The sequence below is a fragment of the Impatiens glandulifera genome, chromosome 4 (assembly GCF_907164915.1).
Source record: "Impatiens glandulifera chromosome 4, dImpGla2.1, whole genome shotgun sequence".
NCBI lineage: Eukaryota > Viridiplantae > Streptophyta > Magnoliopsida > Ericales > Balsaminaceae > Impatiens > Impatiens glandulifera.
In genome coordinates this window covers 58,304,391-58,327,715 of record NC_061865.1, presented here as the reverse complement: position 1 = coordinate 58,327,715, position 23,325 = coordinate 58,304,391, and the positions used below count along the sequence as shown (strand labels likewise).

Below are 23,325 nucleotides of genomic sequence, written 5' to 3'. Positions count from 1 at the left end.
AAACGTGAATTAAAATGTGAAACTTGGTCTAAATGTATAATTTGAATTAATTAATTTAAATTAATTGATCTAATTACATGCCTTGATGACCAATTAACAAAATATTGTTAATTTATAGTGTGACTTACCTAAGTTTGTTATTATAAATTTATTGAGGTTAAAACAAAATATAACACATAATGAGTACAATTTAAATAAATAAATCTATATAATTGATTTGAACATAAATACAAACAACCAACCAACCTAGTTTACATCACTCCAATCAAAGACGAGAGCGATTAAAACCTAGAAAAAATACAACATAACAATAGGAACCGAGCTAGTCACATCACTCCCATTAAAGTCGGGAGAGATTAGAATTTACAGGAAAATATGGCGTAACAATATGAGCCGAGCTTGATGATATGTTGGATGACGACTTCCTTTTCTCGTAATGATTTTTTCTTACAAACGAAGTGTCAGAAATCCGCGATGATAACGAAGAAGATGAGAAGCAACCGAAAAAAGAGGAAAGAAAAGACATATTTGGTTTATTTGAAAATAGTTAATGTAATATGAATATGGTGAGAAAGAAAGCATTTATTTATAAAGAAGGGGATAAGAGATATTATTGGTGCTATGATGAAATTAACAATGACTAGAAAGCAGAAGCCATTTCCCTTTACTCTTCCTAGATATGTATCCCTACCACTTTATTATAACTTTTAGTAAAGTTGAATGAAAAAAGTCTTCAGATATTACTATTTTTTTTTCTCTAAGAATGTTATCTTTTATTAACAAGTATACATTTATTATTATTATTATTATATATAGTAAGCAAAATTTGAATATACAAATATATAATATTTGATGCAAGTTAAACATACAACAAAAAAATAAAATAAAAACGTCAAATGTATATGTACACAACCAACCCCAAAGTTTGAGGGGCCTAATAAAAAAAATTACTCTAAAACTTTTTGTATATAGTTAAGTAAAAGTAATATAGTTTAATTGATTGAATATTTTGTTTTATGGTTAAATTAATAAATGAAATAAAATTGTGATTTAAACGTTTTGGGTTGGACTTTTTCGTATGAATTAGTAACATATGAACTTGTATAAAATAATTTATTTATTTTGAGTTGTTGGGAACACGTAACTACTATTTCTTTTATATATATATAATAATAATAATAATAATAATAATAATAATAATAATAAATACACATAAGAGGTGGTTTGGATTGGGATTATCCAAATAATTTGATTATTTTTAAAGTAATGATGGATGATGATTTTGAAAAATAGAAATTTTTATTTTATTTTTTTTGAATAAAAATAATTTATTAATATATAATGATAAAATAAAAAATAATAATAATAATAAAGTGATAATTTGAGTTGTAATTATTTGAATAACCTTCTTGCGAATAACATGGAGATGAAAGAAATGAAATAAAATGATTTGAGTTGTAATTAATCGAGGAGAGGAAAGAAATAATGATGTATGATAATTTTGAGTAGGTTATAATTTTTTTTATAAAATAATTTAAATAATATTAATATTTATAAATAAAATTAATAATTTTAAATAAAAAATATTTTTTGTTTTTTTGAGTTATTTAAATAACTCAAAATATAAGATCTAGCATTCTTTTTATAGTATGTATCTATTATTATGAATGATTTATTATTTTCTGAACTTTTTTTTTTCAATTTAAACAACCATTTTTATAACACAATTGATCTCTTCTAGTAGCATATGTCTTCATAAAAAAATAAAATAAAAAATTCAAAACATGAATAATTGCAGATAGGATCGGCCCTAGGTGATGCTAGCAAGCCCTAAGATGATGCGAGCAGACAAGCCGCTTAGGGACCCACCACACAAAACCTTAATAATAATCATAAATAGAGAAATAATTTCAGAATATATATATTTTTTACATTTAATAATTTAGTATATTTAGACTATATTTGGTATGATGAGGTATAAGAATATAAATATAAGATATCTTCAGTAATTTAGAATTAATTTAGAATTATTATTTGATTAATTATTATTTATATCTACATTAATTAGATATAATTTATTTTTTTAAAGGGTTTAATGGTTACAACTATATATAAATTTTAATATATGTCTTTTATTTTTTAGTTTTATAAAATTATAAAATTTTAATTTTTTATTATATTTAAAATATAATAATTATAATATAAAATTATAACTAGATACTCATTTATATTTAACCATGTTTAATTTTCTAATTTAAATAATAATAATAAATACTTAATTATTTATTTTTAATTATTTATTTTATTTATCTCAGTAAATAAAAACTAATATTTTTTTAAGTGTAAAAAAATTAAATGTGAAAATTTTATATATAATTAAATATATTAATTATTTTAAGAAGCTAATAATGTTAATTAAAAAATAATAGTCATATATAAAATTAAGTTATAAAATAAAATTATATTTATAATTAGTCATATAAAAAATTAATTTATAAAATTAATATTTTTTTAAATAAAAATATTTATAATAATATAAAAATAAATAAATATAATTATTAAATATTAATTAATATATAAGTTTTATTTATATAACTATATAAATTAAATTATGAGAAATTATATATAAAATAATGTAAATCATATAATAATATTATTTATTTTAAAAATAAATTTATATAATAAATAAATATTATTTTTATTAATTTTAATATAATTAAAACTATTTTTAAGATAAATATTAAACTAATAATTAAAAATAATTTATATAAATATAAGGATAAAATAGTCTTTTATATTTTTTATTACTTTCTTATACCACCTACCAAACACAAAATAATAAAACCTATATAATTTATACATATTTTATATTCTCAACCAAACACTAATAATTTATATAATTTATACATCAATTATATATCGATAAAATAGTCTTTTACATTTTTTACTACTTTCTTATATCACCAACTAAACACAAAATAATAAAAACTTATATAATTTATACATATTTTATATTTCTAACCAAACACTAATAACATATATAATTTATAGGTTTTAATACCTCCTTACAATTTATACCCTTTACAACTTATACCTATATATATGGGTGGCCAAAAAATTCGATCCGAAAGACCCGATCCGGCCGATCCGATAATTTTACCGGATTTCCGGATCAGATACGAATCGGACAAAAAAAAATCGGATACCCGAAATCGATCCGGTGATTTTTAAAATTTATTAAATAAATAAATTTAAACAAAAATATTATTAAATAAATCTCTCTTCCTTTTTTTTCATTCCCGTTCTCTTTATAAACCCAAACAAAAATCAAAGATCTCTTTTTCCATTTGTTCTTCTTCCCGTTTTCCATATTTGTTTGTGAATTTCTCAAATCGTCATTAGTCATTGCCTCATTGGAGGCTGGAGCTATGTAACTTGTAAGTCTAAATCTTTATATAAAAATTACAAACACTAAGTTCAAAATCTCCATTCTCTTGCTTCTTTAGTGTTACATTCAGCTGCCATAAGCTAATTTGTGTATGAATTCTGAATCGGATACGAATGAACTAGATCGCTAACCACATTTATTGTTACTTCAAGTCTTCCATGATAATTTTGTTTAAGAATTCCTTGTTTATTTCATTAGAGTGTGACATACTTAGGAACTCATTGTAACGAAGTCACGATCAGGACTTCGATGATCGAACCGTGAAGAAATATATTAGAAAGTGAATAGAAAATTTAGAGAATGAAAATAACCTTGAATGAAAATCTGTCTATTGAAAATTGTTTAGAATAGAACACGATTATAAAACTTAAATAAAGTAAAGCATAACTAAGAGACATGAAGAGTCTCATTTACTAAAGATAAGACCAAGAGGCTTGGACAATCCAAGAGACTCTTGCATAACAAAAAGATTCCTTAATAATTATTATTACTTTAATTTTTAACACTCCCCCTTAAAGTGATGTCCGATGAACTAGTCCCAACTTAGATCGTAGATTTTTGAAAAGACCTTTAGGAAGTGCTTTTGTAAAGATATCAGCAACATTATCTTCACTCCTTACTACAACCATCTCAATGATTCCCTCTAGTACTTTTTTACGAAGAAAGTGATGTTCCAACTCAATGTGTTTTGTCCTCGAATGAAACACATGATTTAAAGTCAATTTAATAGCACTCAAATTATCTCTATGGATAGGAACCGGCTGATCAAACTTGACATTAAAATTCTCCCAGAGTCTACGAAGCCATATGCACTCCTGTGCTGCGTGAGCTGATACTTTGTATTCTGCTTCTGTTGTAGATAAGGATATCGATCCTTGTTATCTGCTACTCCAAGATATGCTAGTATTTTCACAAAGAAAAACAAACCCATATGTGGACCTTCGATCGTCTCGATCTCCAGCAAAGTCAGCATCTGTATATCCTTGCAAGACGAATTTTGCATCTTTTTCGTAGAGTAGACCAATATCTAGTGAGGTATTAATATACTTCAAAATTTTCTTCGCTTCTTCGAGGTGTGATTTCTTTGGCTCCTGCATTTATCGACTCACCACTCCAACTGCATAAGCAATGTCAGACCTTGTTATAGTCAGATAAATCAAACTTCCCACAAGAGCACGATAAAGACGAGGATCTGGTAGACATGTTCCTTCGTCTCGACTAAGTCTAGGATTTACGTCGAGAGGAGTATAGCTCTTTTTTCCATCAGTCATACCAAATTTTTCTACCAACTTCTTTGCGTAGTTGATCTGCGATACAAACAACCCTTTATCAAAATTTTCGATTTGCAGACCAAGAAAGTTCCAAGTTCACCAAGCTTCTTTATCTCAAAACGAAGCGAGAGCTCATCTTGTAGACGAGCAACCTCATCATAGTTACTGCCCGTCAAGATTATGGCATCCACATAAAGAAGCACCACCACCATCTGTCCATGATTCTTCTTTATAAATAGACTTGAGTCGGATTCTGAAACTTTATACCCACAAAATTAAAGATATTCTGCAATCTTTCCATACCAAGCACGCGGGGCTTGTTTTAATCCATATAGTGCCTTCTTAAGTCTACAGACCAACTGGGGACCATCAGTCTTCTCGAATCTAGGTGGTTGTTCCATATATATTGGACGATCAAATTCTCCGTAAAGAAATGCATTCTTGACATCCAATTGCCATAATTTTCATCGAGAACTTGTTGTTAAGGCCAACACAGTGCGAATTGACGTCATCTTCGCAACTGGGTTGAATGTCTCCTCGTAATCTTCTCCATACTTCTGTGAGAATCCTCGAGCGACCAATCTAGTTTTGTATCGATCTATGTTTCCATCAGTCTTTCGCTTGATTCGATACACCCACTTACATGTGACTGCTTGAGTATCAGGAGGCTTTGGAACAACGTCTCATGTCTCATTCTTCTTGAGAGCATGCATTTCCTCCTCCATTGTTGCCACCCATTCCTTGACATTTTTTGCTTCATTATAAGAAGTGGGTGCCTCGTCGTCTATTACGTTTGCCAAGAAACAAGAGAAGGTTATTACAAAATTATCATCCCTAAATCGAAGGGGCCTTACAATGTTCTTTTTTGGTCGAGATTCCCCATTCTGTTGTTGACTTGATTCTTCCTGATGTGGACTTCCTGGTAACCTTCACATTTGGCTCCTTCATCGACTGAAATATCTTGAACTAAGTTAGGGCTCCCCCTGTCACTATTATTACTACTACAGGAGCTTCCCATGTACGTGGGAATGGAAAGATCAGTCTGAATAGTTTCTTCAACATCCTTCATGTAGTACGAAGAAATTTCATCGAAAACAGCATCTCTCGACACAGTGCATTTGTGGGTTGATGGATCCATACACCGTCACCCTTTCCTTCTCTGGTCATAGCCGACAAACACGCATTTGACTGCCTTCGCATCCAATTTGCTCCTTCTCGAGTCTGGAATATGGATATAACAAGTAGATCCAAAAACTCGAAAATGTTTAACATTTGGCTTAAAACCAAAAAACATCTCGAATGGAGATTTGAACTCATTTGGGCTAAACGGAACTCGATTGATGACATGAGCAACACAACTCATGCCTTCTGCCCATAACTGCCTTGGTATATTCTTCATATGCAGCCAAGACTTACAAGTCTCTGTAAGGTGTCGAATCTTCCTTTCGTCTATCCCATTTTGTTGTGAGGTCTCAGGACAGGAGAGTTCTTTTTTTATGCAATTTTGCCTACAAAACAATTCAAACTCTTTTGAACAAAATTCCCCACCATTAGCTGTCCTCAATACTCGAATTTTCCTTTCTTGTTCTCCTTCTACCGTCTCCTTGAGCTCGAAAAATTTAGAGAACACTTCAGACTTCTCTTTCACAAAGTACACCCAAGTGAAGCTGGAGAAATCATCCACAAACAGCAGCATATATTTATTTCCCGAGTATGAGGCAGTTCGAGTTGGTCCCATCAAATCACTATGAACTCGATCCAAAGGATCCTTCACACACATTGTCCTCCTCAATTCTCAGATCTTCATGTAGACATTCGACAAGTTTCTTTCGAGACATAACACTGAGCTTAGTCGTATTGACATGCCCAAGTCTTGCATTCCATAGAAAAGAGGTGCTTTTGTCGTTCACCTTTTCTATGTATGAATTTGAAGATGAAAGGACAAAGAGATTATTTACCCGAGTTCCAGTATGAACCACATCCGCCTTGATTTCTTTCACGTTCCTTAAGAACTTCACATCATTTGGACCGAACAACTCCAGATTTCCAACGTCTACAGCATTTGCAACCGAGAAGAGATTCTTCTGAATTCCTGGGACGTGGTAGACATTCTTTAGAGTAATAAATTATCCTTTGTCACTTTCAATAACAATCGATCCTTCCTTTTTAACTTCGTGAACCGAGTTATCTGCCGTGACAATGCCACCGTCCCCATTATGAACTCGACTCGACGAGAACACAGAATCATCTCCAGTAACATGATGTCCGCACCCTGAATTGACGATCCACCTTTGATCGATCTCTTGTTTACCATGAGAAGCCTCAGTTTTCTTTTCCTTCGAAGTCGTCACATCGACATGAAAAGCCTTGTCCCAGTCCTCCTCAACACGCTGGTTAGACTTTTCTCCGAGATTTGAACTAACAAAATTTTCATTCAAATTTACTCGACAATCTCTCTTGAAGTGTCCAGTTTTGCCGCACCTGAAACACTTAAGGGACTTCTTAGGAATATTTGAAGAATCTTAACATGTTTCTTCCTTCTTCGACTTTCATTTTTTCCAGCTTGATTTCTTCACGAACAACGCACTGTTCGACTCCTCATTTATACTCGTTCTAGCCATTTGTGCGGCCAACGACTCTTGAGACGACAAGAGATTTTCAAACTCTTCGAGTGAAGATTGTTGAGCCCAACCTTGAATCGAGGTGATGAATGGTGTATATTCGGATCGAAGTCCTCGAACAATATGCCTCTTTGTTCGAGCCTCTGAGATTTTCTCATCTGGGTTCAATAAAGAAATTTCTGAACAAATATTATTTACCTTAAGAAAGAACTCCAAGACAGATCTAATTTGCTTTGCGACTGCCAACTCGTTTTCAAGCATCTGGAGACGAGCCTCGTTCTTTTATTGAAAAGACGATCAAGCGTTTCCCAGATCTCACGAGCAGATCCACAACCGATGATGTGCTCAAACAGATTGTGGGAGATTGACCTCTTCAACACAAATTCTACCTTCGCGTTGAGTCTCTTCCGCTTTTTCGATGCTTCCGCATTTTCAACAACATCCTCAGGAGCTACATCATCATCGTCTACGACGATGTCCCACAAATATTCCCCAACCAGGTACGATTTCATACATGTTTTCCATATCCGGTAGTTTGACTGGTTTAACAACTCCAAACCGAGTCCAGTTACACGACCATCACTTTCCATATCGAATAACAACGACACCTTCTTCAATAATGTTACCAAAGCTCTGATACCATGTAACGAAGTCACAATCAGGACTTCAATGATCGAACCGTGAAGAAATATATTAGAAAGTGAATAGAAAATTTAGATAATGAAAATAACTTTGAATGAAAATCTGTATATTGAAAATTGCTTAGAATAAGAACACGATTACAAAACTTAAATAAAGTAAAGCATAATTAAGAGACATGAAGAGTCTCATTTACTAGAGATAAGACCAAGAGGCTTGGACAATCCAAGAGACTCTTGCATAACAAAAAAATTCCTTAATTGTTATTATTATTATTACTTTAATTTATAACACTCATTTCTCTTAAATGTTGTCTAGAAAGGCATACCTGAACAACATTAATGTTTTTAATCTGTAATTTCATTATGAACAACAGATTTTGGTCTTGGTTAATTATTGTTGGTTTAGTACCTCATAGTTATTATCTTGTATTTATCGTAAGCGTTAAAATGTTGTTTCACTTGGGTGGACCAATGTCTTTTTGTTTTAAAAAAATATTGATTTCATTTTGACATATTTTTTATATGTATTACACTTATGAGTTGAATTTTGAGATCTTTAATAAACAATTTCAATTTTCTAGCATATGAAAAAAATCGGATCAGCGGGTATCCGGCTGGCCGATTCGATATTTTTGAATCGAATAGTAGTCGGATGCCGGATCAAATACGGATCGCAATTTTTGAAAAAAATAAAGTCGGATATTCAATCCGAAATACCGAATCGGATCGGTAGGTTTGTCCACCCCTACCTATATAACTAGTACCACTCACCAAATACTACCTTAATATATTATTTATATTTTTTTTATTTAATTAAAAATTATAATATTTTATTATAATTCAATAGTACAATATTTTTTTTTTAGATTTTACAATATTTGTCTCACTTTAACTATTAAATCAATTATTTAATTAATTAAAATATTAAAATATATTTACTTTATTTTTATTAAATTTTAAATAGATAAAAAAAATTAATAATTAAATTAATTAAAAATTCAAATAATCTACTATTTATTAGGTCAAAATATATTTAGGATAAAATTATAAAACAAGAAAGTTAGTTTTCTTGTCGAGTTGAAATATAACTTTCACGACAAATAAATTTTGAAAAACATGAGTTATTTGTAAAATAATATTGGTATTTTGAAGAAATAAGATATTTTTGGGTAAAAAATCGAAATAATCTAAGAAATGTGTACAAAAATGAACTATTTCTTTTCAACGATTAAAATTTAAAATCCCGAAAAAAGGTGTTCAGTTAGAGGAAAGTGGTGAAGAAGGAAATGGCCGCCATTGAAATGGAACTGAAGCTCTCAGAAACGGAAGCTCAAACCTTCAATCTAGAGAAGGCAGTTTGTAGCCATGGTTTGTTCATGATGGCGCCAAATATATGGGATCCTCTCTCTAAAACTCTACTACGACCATTACTCCTCGATTCTCGCGAAGCCGGTTACGGTGATGGAGATGGAATCTCCGATCCTAAATCATCTTCTGCATTCGTTCGCATTTCTCATTCTCCTTCATCTCCTGATCGTCTCAATCTAAGTATTTCGGGAGTCGAATCACTCTCGCCTAAACAACAACAGTTCTTACAGGTACTGATCGACATTATTCCTCTTCTCTAACGTCTTGTCTAATTAACTGTTCTTACTGGTAAATTTTAAGGATCAAGTGAAGAGAATGCTGAGATTGTCAGAAACGGATGAACAAAATGTGAGAAACTTCCAGAATTTACATGAAGAATCGAAGGTTAATGGATTCGGTAGAGTTTTTAGATCGCCTACTTTGTTTGAGGATATGGTTAAGTGCATCCTTCTCTGCAACTGCCAGTAAATCTCAGAGATCTCTATCTCTCTCGTCATTTCTCCTTTGATTAAGATGTTAGGTTTTTGCAGGTGGTCTAGGACATTAACCATGGCTCACTCACTTTGTGAACTTCAGTATGAACTTCATCATTCAACTGAGAAACTAAGGATAGAAATCGATCATCATTTTGCTCCGGATACTCCAGGAGCAAAGGAATTGAATAGAAAACATGGAAGAACATCAATCAAGAACAAATTTACAGAGCATGAAGGAGAAATGGATTTGATGGACAGTATAACTCTCGGTAATTTTCCAAGCCCTAGAGAACTAGCAGCAATTGACGAGGGATATTTAGCGAAACGTTGCAAACTTGGCTACAGAGCAAGTAGAATATCAAAACTTGCTAAGACCATTGTCAATGGAAGTGTCAGATTGGATCAACTCGAAGAAGCTTGTGTTGAACCGAGCTTAGAAAGCTATGTCGAGTTAATTGAACAGCTTAAAGGAATCAATGGGTTTGGTCCTTTCACTTGTGCAAATACACTTATGTGCATGGGATTTTACCATGTAATTCCTACAGATTCAGAAACCATTAGGCATTTAAAACAGGTCTGCAGTTCTCTCTATTAATCAGATATCTAAAGCAATTAAAATTTCAATTGGTTATTGTTTTTGTATTTTTGGACCAAGGTTCATGGCAGGAATTCCACACTAAGAACAGTGGCGAAGGATGTGAATGAAATGTACAACAAATATGCACCATTTCAGTTCTTGGCATACTGGTTTGTTGTTTATTAGTGAACATAAGCTTGTTAATTTAATTTTCACTTATAACTTATAAACAAGTTTGTTCTTGAACATGGTTAGGTCAGAAGTATGGAATTTCTATGAGGATTGGTTTGGTAAGATGAGTGAAATGTCTCATTGTGATTATAAGCTTATTACTGCTGCTAATATGAAGCCAATGAAGAAGAAGAAGAAAATCAAGAGGAATGTGGTTTCTTAGGGCAATAATTATTTTGTATGGATTGCAAACCACTCTTATATTTAGATCACCACTCTTATATTTGGATCTAAATACTAGTGCTGATCGTAATCAGTCAGTTATTTTGATAAATTTAAATTCGACACTAATATGTCAGTGCGAATTGAATGTATAAGATATTGAGTTGATGATATCAAATAATTCAACGTCAACATGTTCTAAATTAATTTTAAAACAGCTAATTAAGCAATTCAACTACCAAACATCAATAAATAACAATTTTAAACAAATTTCCTTATTGAATAAAACTTAAGAATCAAGTTGGTATATCTTATTGGTTCGGTTATTTGAATAGACCCTAATAAATCATTTTTTATTATATCAAAAACCTTACCTATCCAACCATAATAGATATTTTTCTATATCAAAACTATATATCCAACCCTATAATATTTGTGTTCAAAGTCTTGCACTAAGAATACTATTCTAAAAAAACTACTTATTCGGCTGAAATATTCCAAAAAATAATTTGAATCATTAACTAAAACACTATAATATTTGTATCTTTAATATTAAAAACTGTTTTTAAAGTAATACATACAAGGGTATTTTGGTAATTTGACTCAAATAATCCGGTTTCTCAAGAAACAATATTATTTTCAAATAACCCTATATATCAAACAAGCCCTAACATTGGCAACATACTGTCATTTAAGTATTAGATTTAGTATTATTGCAAAAGGAAAAGTGTTTTTGAAAGACAGTTGATTAAGATCGAGGATTACCAGATTCCCTTAACACCGAGGAGGGGCGTCTGGTTGCTTTTCTGGCAAAGCATCGACGAAGGCAGGCAGCTCCATGTATGCTTCATTCAACTTAGATAGAAGGGGGAACTTGGTCTGTCATGTTTCCTTAAAGCTGTTAGTACAAAAAACATGAAATTCTAAACTCCACAAAGAATATTTTGATCGAAAAGAGTAACTACCATATCCACATTGAATTTGTTGACACCTGCATATATCTGAGGAGCTAGAAAAACATCGGCCTGCATCAATTTAGCCACAAATTTATGTCAAAATGTTCATTACTAGTTAAATGGGTGATTGAAGAAACAAACCAAGCAAACTTCATCTCCAGTTGCATATTTTCCTGCATGCTCATGTAATACCTTCTCAACAGCTGCAACATTACAACGATATATACAAAATTGAGCTTCCCATTACTAGGATTTGCAAAAGGGTTTCAAAAATATTGAAATGTTTCAGCTAAATTCAAAATACCTGAAAAACCCTTCTCGATTTGGCTTTGAACCCAAGGAACTTTCTCATCAGGACCAACTTTTTCTTCGATAAATTTCTACACCATAATAGTAGGGAAAAAATGAACAAGAAATTGAAGAATTGATCAACTTAGTTAAAGTAATGCAATCAAACCAGGATAGGAAGATTCTGAAGAGGCTGAATGCTTGATCCAACAATAGTTGCAACCTGCCATTTAGTTGACTACCATGATTGAATATCAAAAGATTCGAAAGAATGTCTTAAGCAAAACCTGATCAAGCACCTGATAGTTAATCGCTTTCTTCTGAAGATCCTTTGGCAACAATGGATGATGTTGAGGATATTTCTCCTCAAGATACTGTCAACAAATGAAATTGATAAGTGTTTTCTTTTCAAAGAACAAATCATCTATACAAGACTCACCAGTATTATTGCAAAACTATCTGCAATGAGTACATCCTCATCAATCAGAGCAGGCACATAACCAATTGGATTAACTTTCTTAAACTCTATACATAAGAATACAATTATCAGAATCAACAGATGTATAGAACTTAGAAGAATTTCCCATACACTCAACAATCGAATTGAACATAATTTATCATAGAATTGTACATGCAACCAGTATAAATCAGTAATCAAGATCGCCGATAAACTCACCGGGATCATGATTATCTCCTTTGAGTAAATCAACGGCTAAATAATCGTAATCGAGACCTGTTCATAGTTTAAATCATTTATCGAGGATTAGGTTTTTTGTTTAGCAGATCATAAGCAAGTGAGAAGTGTAGTCCAACTTAATTGAGGCGTAAAGGAGAAAAAACCTTTCAAGTTGAGAGCAATTCGAACACGGAAAGAGCAAGAACTTCGCCAGTAAGAATACAACTTCAGATTCTTCAGCTCCGCCGCGCCTGAACTCGCCTAAGAATCGGAAATCATGCTTACTTTAGGCAAAATGAATGTATAAAATGAACCAGATGGGAAGAAGATGAAGAAGAAGAAACTAACCATTTTCGTGAAATAAGCTCGACGGGATAAAGAAAGCTCGATTACTTAGAGTCCGACTGTTAATAAACTTCTAATTATTTATAAAATTAAAAAAAATCAGATACAATACAAATTTAATAATTAATAAATTTTATTTATTTTTAAACTGAACGAAAACCCAATATCCTTTTTGTGGTTGCAACTTTTGATATATGATTTATAAAAAATGTGTAAAAAAAATAAAGTAATTTATTCAAATATATATACACAACATTAATTAAATATGAATATATTAAGATTGAATTTTCAAATAATGCGTCTACAATAATTAGATTCGATATAATACATTTTTTTCACTATGATATATGTCTATATGGACATAGATTTACACGTCGCAAATATATAACAAACTAAGGCCTTGTTCTCTTTAGGTTTTCTAAAAAACCCATTTTAAATCAATTTTCTAATCAATCACTTTTCAACAATCACATTACTCATTTCATTAACCAAAATACTAAAACACCCTCTATTTTAAATTATTATTTTTTATTTTATTCATATATCAATACCCTTTAAGTCTTTTTACCAAAAATAATCATCACTTCCTCAAAATTATCACCAATCATTACCTTTTTCCCTCTCTAGGTTTTTTAAAAAACCTCAATCCGAACCCAGCCTAATAGTTTTACAGTAAAGCCATGGTAAAATTTAATTGTAGATTAAGTTATTTTGTTGGGTATTATTTTAAAAATAAATCTTAAAATAATGCGAGTTGGGAAAATTAAACGCATCTTATTAGCAAGTTCTTATGTTTTTGTGGGATTCCTTTTTAAACATTGTTTTTGCTCTTCTTTATTTTATTTGTGCTTTGCTTACTATAATTATATATTATTCAATTTTTCTTATAAAAAGAACTGTGTAAATAACACAAGCTAACTTTGAATATGTGAACTATGAGATTGTTGGGTTAAACAAGACATTTATTTAAATAATGAATTAAATATGAAATATTGAGGATTGCATTTATAAGCATAAAAGTATCTTATATAGTTTATCTGTCCTTTATTTTGATTAATGATAGATTTATCAAAAATATACTATTTTCTTTTCTTTTGATATATATTCATTTGAACAAAAAAAATACGTTTTGAGTAGAAATTCTATGAACAAAAGTTCAGTTTCCAACCATCTAAACCTATAGTTTGTAGCACTTTGTAAAAAATTAGATAAATCAAAATAAAATATGGAAAAATAGTAATTACAGATTATATTTTATCAAAATAAAGACATGAGATGATAAAAAAAACATATACTTTGGCGGGAGATTTAATTGACTTTATATTTTTATTTTATGCTTAAATGACCTCATTTAAATTTATTTGATAGTGTTATTAAAACACTTCCTTCTCAGAAGGTACATTATAAACTAAGTGTACAATTCTTCTCAAACTCGGAAAAAGAAGATAATTGTAAGATAAAACTAAACTCAGAAAAACAATATAATTGTAAGATAAAAACTTCCTTACATTTGAAACAAAATACGACACATACAAACAACTCATTTATCGGAGATCGATCCAAACAACTCAAATCATCTCTTCCATTAAAGACGGGAGAGATTAGAACCGATTGGAAAATACGATACAATAATAGGTGCCGAGCTTGACCTTATGTTGGATGGCAGTTTTATTTTCTCGGGATGTTTTTTCTTGCCAAGTGAGGTGTCGGAAAACTGCGGGGAAGAAGAAGATGGAGATGAGAAGCAACAAAAGATAGAAGAAAGAAAAGTCATAGTTTATTTGAATATAGTTAGTAAAACATAAATGTGGTGAGAAAGAGGTAGAAATGTGCACTCATTTATAGAGAAGGAGAGAAGAGATCTTATTGGTCCGATGATGATACATAGAGTATATAATACAATTCACTTTTTTCTTCCTATTATTTCTTTCACTTTCAACTCTCTATTTACTAACTCATGAATTGAAAAGTCTTCACAACTATTTTCTATATTATCTTATCTATTATTGTTAATTATATATAAAACAACTCAAATCCAATATGTTAAAAGATTATGAGCCCATTTAAAACACGTTTTCGCTCTAATCTTCTTTTATTTGGTTGTATCTCGATGATTCTGTAACAATAAAATTCTAAAAACACTAAAACCAAAAACCTATGTCTAAAAAATGTTTCCAAATAGGCTTATGTGGTTAGTTATTTCCAACTACCATATTCTTGGCTAAATAATTTAAAAACCTACACTTCCATCATAAAACTCGAGTTAAAGAGATGTAATATACCTAAGTTTTAAAGTACGGAGATTGAACCCACTGCCAATGAAACAAAAAACTTGCATAATGAACTATGATTATGTAAGATTCAATCATTTTTATTTGTGTTCATATAAAAAATAGTAAAAGAAGGTTAAAAGCTAAAAAATGTGGGACAAAAATGAACTTATAAGGCGTCCGATGGATGAGAGTGTTGACGTAGGAAATGGCCATTGTCGCCAAGCTTAGAAAACTATGTCGAGTTAACCGAGCAGCTTAAAGGAATTAGATGGTTTTGGTAAGCTGAGTGAATTGTCTAATATGAAGCCAAAGAAGAAGAAGATAAAGAGGAATGTAATTTCTTGGGGCAGTAATTCTTTTGTGTATATCTACTATATATGCTTGTTAAAGAAATGTCAAGTTAGAACAATGACTAGATTTGCACAACACTTTTATATATTATTAGATTTATTATTCAACTATTTTTAAATTAAGTAATACAGAATACAACTATACAAGGATATTTTGACAAAAATAATACAGTTTCTCATGAAACAAGATTATTTTCAAATAACCCTATATATGAACAAACCCTAACATTGGCTCATTTGTTTATTAGGTTTAGTATTATTGGAAAAGGAAAAGTGCTCTTGAGACAGTTGATTAAGGTTGATGATTACCTGTTTCCCTTAACACTGAGGAGGAGGGGCATCTGGCTGATTTTTTGGCAAAGCATTGACGAAAGCAGGTAGCTCCATGTAAGCTTCATACAACTTAGACAGAAGGGGGAACTTGCTCTGCCATGTTTCCTTAAAGCTGTTAGTACATAACGATTGATAATATTCTTCTAAAATCATACACTGAATGAAAACCTATGAAATTCTATATTTAATTCTAAGTTTGTAAATATTTTGATCTGTAAGAATCTAGGTCAGAACAAAAAACAAGAGGGGAAGGAATAAATACCATATCCATTTCGAATCTGTCGATAGCTGTATGTATCTGAGGAGCTAGATAAACATCGGCCTGCATCGATGCAGCCACTCCATATTTCAGAATGTAGAAGCCACAAATTTATGTCAAATGTATATTTGTTGTTAAGAGATTGTTTGATGTGGGGTTGGTTATTTGAAAAAAAATCTAGGTTATGCAATGTAAATCTTGTTTCATGAAAAAGTGAGTTTTGGGGGATTATTTGATGGTTGAAATGTAATATTAAGTGATATGAAAATGGGTTTTTTGAAAAAAAAAAACCAAGATGAGTTATGATTGCAGAAACAAACCAAGCAAACTTCATCTCCAGTTGCATATTTTCCTGCATGCTCATGTAATACCTTCTCAACAGCTGTGAAATTACAATGATATATAAAATTAAGCTCCCACTACCAGGATTTCATTTCCACAGCATAAAAAAGATGAAAATGTTTCATCTAATTCAAAATCAGAAGTTGGAAAGTTAAGGTAAATTTACCTGAGAAGCCTTTCTCAATTTGGCTTTGAACCCAAGGAACCTTATCATAAGGACCAATTTTTTCCTCAATAAATTTCTACACCATAATAGTAGGAAAAATAAACAAGAAATATCAACTTAGTTAGAGTAATGCAATCAAAATATAAAATTTCAGCAAAACAAACCAGAACAGATAGATTCTGATGAGGCTGGATGCTTGATCCAATAATATTTGCAGCCTGTCATTTAGTTAACTAACCATGCATGAGTATCAAAAGATTCAAAAGAATGTCTTAAGCAAAACCTGATCAATCACCTGATAGTTAATCGCTTTCTTCTTAAGATCCCTTGGCAACAAAGGATGATGTTGAGGATATTTCTCCTCAAGATACTGTCAACAAATGAAAATGGATATGTAAATAATCTACAAGAACAAATAATCTACAAGACTCACTCACCAGTATTATTGCCAAACTGTCTGCAATGAGTACATCCTCATCAATCAGAGCAGGCACATAACCAATTGGATTAACTTTCTTAAACTCTATAGATAAGAATCAGATAATTATCAGAATCAACACATGGGTTCATCATAGAATTAATTCTACATGAAACCAGTATAAATCAGTAATCAAAAACGCCGTGAAACTCACCGGGATCGTGATTATCTCCTTTGAGTAAATCAACGGACAAATATTCGTAATCGAGACCTGTTCATAGTTTAAATCATTTATTAGGTTTTTTGTTTAGCAGAAGATAAGCAAGTGAGAAGTGTAGTCCAACTTAATTGAGGCGTAAAGGAGAAAAAAACCTTTCAAGTTGAGAGCGATTCGAACACGGAAAGAGCAAGAGCTTCGCCAGTAGGAATACAACTTCAACTTCTTCACCTCCGTCGCGCCGGAACTCGCCTAAGAATCGGTAATCATGCTTACTTTAGGCAAAACAAAAGTATAATATGCAGAAGAAAAAGAAGAAGAAGAGGAAACGAACCATTGCCGTCCAAATGAGATCGTCGGGATAAGAAACTTGATTACTTCCTCCGGCTATAACAATCTTCTTATAGAAGCCTCCGATTGATTATAAGAACGATGATAAAATGGCATGGCTTCTTCTGCACCGCTCCCGCCACGCCACGTACAGCTTACAAGCTGAGTCATGCTTTCATTTGAATTTATATTTATAGTACCTTTATAACTTTTAAGTTTTAACTCTATGGATAAATATGTATTTATATTTTAAAATAAATAATTTTATTTATAAATTTATATTTTTTTATTCTTTTCATATATATATAAAAAAGAATTTGGTTATATTATAATTTTTATGATTATTTTATATATCATTTTCTTTTCTTTTTATAAAGAAATAATCTACCTCTATACTCAATTAAGTAAAGAGAAACCGAACAAACATCTTACAAACTAAAGAAATAATAACACTATAAATTCGGGACAAACCGATTAACATATATTTTAAAAATTAAAAAAAAGATGACTAAATACATCCTAAAAAATCTTACTTCTTTTTTATCTCGTAAAAAGGATCCACGCGCATCATGTCATGTAGAAATGACGGTGTTGGCCATCTTAATCTCCGTAAGGGTGGTTACTTAAAATTTTGTTGGGCTTATTACTGTTGTCAAATAATCTCATTTTTTTTTCAAGTAAAATATGAATCTATTTTTTTTAACCCAACGATTTTGCACCACATTAACCAATAACTGTTAATGGTGATTTGTTTAACTCAATTAACTTCAATAAATTTTAAACTGAGTTCAACACAATATATCATTGGTTACTTATTTACTCTTTTTTTATATTCCAGAATTATATTTTTAAAATTATATTACATTAAAGGACGGATTTATGTAAAGTTCATGTCGAGCTTAAATAAGATGAAAAAAATTATTACTTTATAAACTTTTATGTATTATAAGTGTTTAAGAATAATAATAGTTTTATATGAATTGAGTAATAATTAGTATTTATATTAAGAAAGTTAGTATAAACTCATGTTTATAACTTCAATTTATATTTGAGAGGGCGAAATCATTCCTATATTGGAAGTTATTTTTCAGACAATTGTAGATTATAGTACTTTACCAAACATCTTAGGCTATTTGTACATAAATTTTTTCTATTTTTGTGTATAAAATTTTCTTCATCTTCTTAAAGGTTTAGGTTTGTTTTGGGACGAGTTAACTAATTATAGAGATAATGACATTCAAGTTAGACTTGTTAGGCTTGCTACAGTTATTTATATTTTTATCACGTTAACAATGTTTACATTGAAAAATCATAAAGAAACAAACAATAGTTGAACGCGAATCCATTTCAGAGTCTTATCGCAATAACATATTAATTGAATGACATTATAGGTTGTTGTGGCCAAGGAGCATTTAAATGATTAAAAGCTCACATGAATGAGATTTAAGTATTAGGGTTAGGATAAGAAAGCTCAATCACTGATGTTGTAGCAAGATTTCTTTCAACCGAGTCAGGATGATGAATTTGCTCGATAATTTGATTATCTTCAATCGGTTCTCTTATCATTCTATTAATGCTGTCTGTGTCAGCTCTGCTTGCGCCAGATCTCCATTTGGAGATCAGATCGTGCACATATTCATCGAATATTCCCTGCTTGAACATGCTGCCCATCTAAACATTCGAGAAAAAACAGTGAGAATGGGAAGATTGAGAACAAATAGTGGTTAACTATTGACATTTTCATGTTTTTTTTATTAAAAGGAATTGATGTACATATTTGCATCTTTTAAGAAAGTTTGCATGCCCTTTTATCCTTAAAAAGTTCACCTGAGTAACAAGGGCATATAAGGGTAATGTGCTGTAACTGCAGAGCAATTGAACAATCACCCTGTAAAACAAAAATCCAGACACCAGAATTGCATGAATAAAATACCAAAAAGAAAATTTTGAAAAAAAAAATGGAAACGAATAACATTACCCTATAACAAGTCTTGGAATTGTGAAACCTAAATTCTCCATCATGCAGGAGTTAAAACCATATGTGGCCTGGCAAATAGAATAAATATTGAAAATGAAATGTTTTGGAAAAGAAAAACCCATAATGAAAAAATAATTGCATACCCAGATCCAGAAAATGAAGGCCATCTCAAAAGAATTTTGGAACAAAATGAAATGAATCAGATAGATGATGAGTTTGGGTCTTCCAAACCAGAAATGATCATTGGAAGGTTTTACTTGTTGTGCTTCTTGATCCCCCGGTTTCTTCTCCGCAACTTCTCCAGCTAAGCGTGATATGATGTGTTCAAGTTTGGCTCCCACAAGAAGCACAAGCTGCCATTAGAGCAGGCAGGCTCATAACTTTTAGAAGTGATTCTTCATAAAAGAAAAACAAAAACTGCACTAACGAAGAACCTAAGGTAAGTTTACTTACAACAAGGGGCAAAAACGCCAGCCAGAAGTATGTATGCCATCCTGAAATTCAATGAACAGATTTTACAGTTTAGTTTGTATTAAAATTTAATATTTAGTCTGAAATAATACAAAGTTTCAATTCAGTTTCTTATCTGAAATTTTATATTTACACTATTGAAGATCAGAAGTTACCAGCCAAGTTCACCAGCAAAAACAGCACAACAAAAAGCCACAGGTACCAGCTGATTAATAAAGTAGTAAATACTAATAATAATCAGAAGAATTTATCAAATCAAATATATCAATCATATGTAATATTCAACAGATTTACCTGATGCCAACAATTTTCTTAAAATCGATTTCAAGAGTACGTAGGATATACTTGTGAAAATCAAAATCTGGCTTTCCAGGACAATGTGTCTGAAATGAAAACATATGAATTAGCAGCTTGGTTTTGATAAAATAAAGAATAAACAGCAAAGGAATCATCAACCTTTATAAATCCTGATCGTAAAGCAATGTAGTCTGATTGAGTGACTGAACCTTTGAATTGTTTGAAGAACGCCCTCTGCAAAACGAGCCAATTATTATCAAACTCTACTTACTATACATGGGAAACCTAATTAGGAATATAAGATGAGAGAAATTTACCAGATAACTGACAACAGCCGCCCTTCTCCAATATCCACCAGTTGCACGTTGTTTAAAAAGTTGATGATGATGAAAAATGTCATGATGACCGTGGCCTATGCAGAACAGTCAGTCAAATAATGTGAATTTATGGTTAGTGTTTGCTTCAAGCGAAGGGTCGCTGGTTCGACCCATAGATAACTAATATAAATTGAACAACACACCAGGTCGCTTCTTGACTATCTCACTTCTAACAGAGTCCTCCCATTTCTTCCATTCATTTATCTACATAAGATTGAGGACACCAGAGGGTAATCTTAAGATCAACTCATCTTCATTCAAGGCTCAATAATACATTGTCCAATTTAGTTCATTTGAGAAACCATGATAATAGAAATATTTGTTCACTTTCATACTATGCATGGACTTTTTTCAAAAAAAGAAAGAAACCATGATGATACCTTCAGTCCTCCTAGAACCATGGTGCTTGCACAGAAGATCATGTGGACTACAGCCAGTACAAAGATAAAGATGTGCAGTTGGTGTAATGCTTCAAGCGACATTAGAGGAACTTTTCCCTAACATAAATAACACAATTGACTCTTAGAGTCCGTTCGATAAAACTGAAATTTAAGTGTTGAATGATAGATAATGAACTTTGACTGTCAAACTAGTTAAGTGTCTTGACCAATTGAAAACATCTTAATTTTAAGTACCTGATATGATCAAATATAGAGAAAGTATTTAAAGATCATTTTACCCTTATAATAATTTGAATAATTTTCAGGGGTTTAAATTGTTTTAAAATAACAATTATGAAATGAACTTAAGTCAAATCAGCACCTACACCTAACTGTTTGTGTTATAAACACCGCAGTATATGCACCATATTGTAGAAAAATTGCAGAATAATTTATATTGAAATTTTAAATAATTAGACATACAAGACTTTTTATATCATTTTGTCTTATATTTAAATATTTGGTAAATCCTTAAGATTTTACGTTTCGACTAAAATATCGATTTTCACAACCTTGATTGCAGCCCACGAGTTTGATCCTTGACCATTATATAACAGTCGTAATATGATATATCATTTGGAGGAATGAATGAAATAGTATTAAATCTGGTTTTATCTCCTTTAAAGGCTTAGGGTCATTCTCATCTACATCTTTTCTACAAATCTAGATCTCTAAAAAGAAAATGCAAAAGCATACCTTATTCGCACAATAAGCACCGCCACCACCTGTGGATAAAAGCCTCCTTCCATTTGACATTGTTTCCTTAAAATATTGCATATGCTCTGGCTCAGAAGCACTCGCAGAAGTAGATTCCATCTTGCATGGTAACATATAAGATGCAAAATGAGTTGGAAGACACATTTTGCCTATTAGACCTTGGAAGACTGTCAGGAGGAGGGATATAAACCCTAGAAGCATAAGTTCTGCCATTAGAACACACAAGGGGAGGCAAGTTAGTATTTATGTTTCCAAATACAACCAAATCTAATGGGGAAGAATAAGAAGAAGAAGGAAATATATGATCATTATAACCTTCCTTCAACTTTTGCAATGCATCAAATAGAGCAGTCTGATCCTTGTGTTTGAACAGCTAGACAAATTCAAAATTACAAATCAATTATTGACAGTTCCTCATCCGAATCCAGATCAAGATAGATATGATAACCAACAAAGACTCTTTAGTTCTGTACATATCAACCCATTTCAAATAATCCAAACCATGAATGCAAAATAAGCTTATAAAACACAAATAGTAGTGTTAAGAAGAATCACACAAACTGGAAGTTTCCCAAATTAAAACCTTTCCAAGTCGGTGAAGACCACGTTCAGCAAGAAGAGAAATGAAGACAATGACAGAACAGATAAAAGCAACCACCCAAGTTGGTGTGAACTCAAGAGAACGAGACTCCTCAGCCATTTTAAGAGCAGTTTAGAGAATACCCATTAGCCACAATCACAATAGACAATGTATAATGAAACATAAGTGACAATAAGAATATATGCAAGCAAGCAAGAAAGAAAGGATAGTGTTTGGGGTAAGGAATAATAGCATACCGAAAGGGGAAGTAATGGGAAGAGTAATAGAGAAACCAAGGAAAGAATAAAACGTTATCAATGAACCTTGCCGCCATTCCCTAGCTGTCTTCTCGATCAAATTACAGTTTTTGATTGCAAATTGTTGAACATGGTCTATCCAACACCAATTTGAAGACGAAATGAATCAATTTTTTCACAGATAGAAGAAACACAAGTCTTCGATCGAAGATAACTATCAATCGTCTTCATTCAAACTGTGCCCAAAGGATTACACTTCCACACCTTCTAGCAGAAACAAGAATCGCAGCCGCATGGAGGTAGAGAAAGATACTATTTTTATTTTCTTTCACTATACAGTTTAAATACTGTTATAAAAAAATAAATAAACTCATATTTTAAATTAATTATCATTTTAATATTTCATGATTTTATAAATTATTTTAATTTTATACGAATTTACGGGTAAATAAATTGAATT

The 23,325-nt window shown here is 31.3% G+C and overlaps 5 protein-coding genes across 7 annotated transcripts; 1 reads left to right on the top strand and 4 right to left on the bottom strand.

The window, feature by feature from the left end:
• Window positions 1–4,181: 4,181 nt before the first annotated feature.
• On the bottom strand, window positions 4,182–4,931 carry LOC124935541 (uncharacterized mitochondrial protein AtMg00810-like). The gene is made up of 3 exons (XM_047475970.1): window positions 4,800–4,931; window positions 4,558–4,755; window positions 4,182–4,475 (listed from the first exon to the last, which is right to left on the bottom strand). The coding sequence occupies exons 1-3, from the start codon at window positions 4,929–4,931 to the stop codon at window positions 4,182–4,184; spliced, it is 624 nt and encodes a 207-aa protein (XP_047331926.1).
• Window positions 4,932–9,254: 4,323 nt separating this feature from the next.
• Window positions 9,255–10,899, top strand: LOC124936111. 2 transcript variants are annotated; one of them, XM_047476572.1, is made up of 5 exons: window positions 9,255–9,579; window positions 9,650–9,813; window positions 9,880–10,399; window positions 10,481–10,572; window positions 10,658–10,899. In XM_047476572.1, the coding sequence occupies exons 1-5, from the start codon at window positions 9,268–9,270 to the stop codon at window positions 10,794–10,796; spliced, it is 1,227 nt and encodes a 408-aa protein (XP_047332528.1). In that variant the 5' UTR covers window positions 9,255–9,267; the 3' UTR covers window positions 10,797–10,899. The 2 variants fall into 2 exon arrangements, with proteins under 2 accessions (XP_047332528.1, XP_047332529.1); XM_047476573.1 differs by having other exon boundaries at window positions 10,663–10,806.
• A 418-nt stretch (window positions 10,900–11,317) lies between these two features.
• LOC124936535 (glutathione S-transferase zeta class-like) lies at window positions 11,318–13,121 on the bottom strand. The gene is made up of 10 exons (XM_047477042.1): window positions 13,064–13,121; window positions 12,880–12,976; window positions 12,716–12,772; window positions 12,479–12,564; window positions 12,339–12,413; window positions 12,209–12,262; window positions 12,056–12,131; window positions 11,893–11,954; window positions 11,761–11,820; window positions 11,318–11,674 (listed from the first exon to the last, which is right to left on the bottom strand). Exons 1-10 carry the CDS (start codon window positions 13,064–13,066, stop codon window positions 11,570–11,572), a joined length of 675 nt encoding a protein of 224 aa, XP_047332998.1. The 5' UTR covers window positions 13,067–13,121; the 3' UTR covers window positions 11,318–11,569.
• A 2,653-nt stretch (window positions 13,122–15,774) lies between these two features.
• LOC124936534 (glutathione S-transferase zeta class-like) lies at window positions 15,775–17,901 on the bottom strand. Its single transcript, XM_047477041.1, has 10 exons — window positions 17,753–17,901; window positions 17,574–17,670; window positions 17,416–17,472; window positions 17,221–17,306; window positions 17,079–17,153; window positions 16,948–17,001; window positions 16,784–16,859; window positions 16,596–16,657; window positions 16,279–16,338; window positions 15,775–16,109 (listed from the first exon to the last, which is right to left on the bottom strand). Exons 1-10 carry the CDS (start codon window positions 17,753–17,755, stop codon window positions 16,002–16,004), a joined length of 678 nt encoding a protein of 225 aa, XP_047332997.1. The 5' UTR covers window positions 17,756–17,901; the 3' UTR covers window positions 15,775–16,001.
• A 1,148-nt stretch (window positions 17,902–19,049) lies between these two features.
• LOC124934176 (MLO-like protein 13) lies at window positions 19,050–23,140 on the bottom strand. Of its 2 annotated transcripts, none has more exons than XM_047474662.1 (14): window positions 22,866–23,140; window positions 22,344–22,401; window positions 22,008–22,234; window positions 21,252–21,368; window positions 21,015–21,075; window positions 20,812–20,906; window positions 20,654–20,728; window positions 20,492–20,580; window positions 20,353–20,402; window positions 20,180–20,220; window positions 19,870–20,079; window positions 19,727–19,794; window positions 19,576–19,636; window positions 19,050–19,419 (listed from the first exon to the last, which is right to left on the bottom strand). In XM_047474662.1, exons 3-14 carry the CDS (start codon window positions 22,227–22,229, stop codon window positions 19,192–19,194), a joined length of 1,317 nt encoding a protein of 438 aa, XP_047330618.1. In that variant the 5' UTR covers window positions 22,230–22,234; window positions 22,344–22,401; window positions 22,866–23,140; the 3' UTR covers window positions 19,050–19,191. The 2 variants fall into 2 exon arrangements, with proteins under 2 accessions (XP_047330618.1, XP_047330617.1); XM_047474661.1 differs by lacking the exon at window positions 22,866–23,140 and adding an exon at window positions 22,612–22,767.
• Between the last annotated feature and the right edge of the window lie 185 nt (window positions 23,141–23,325).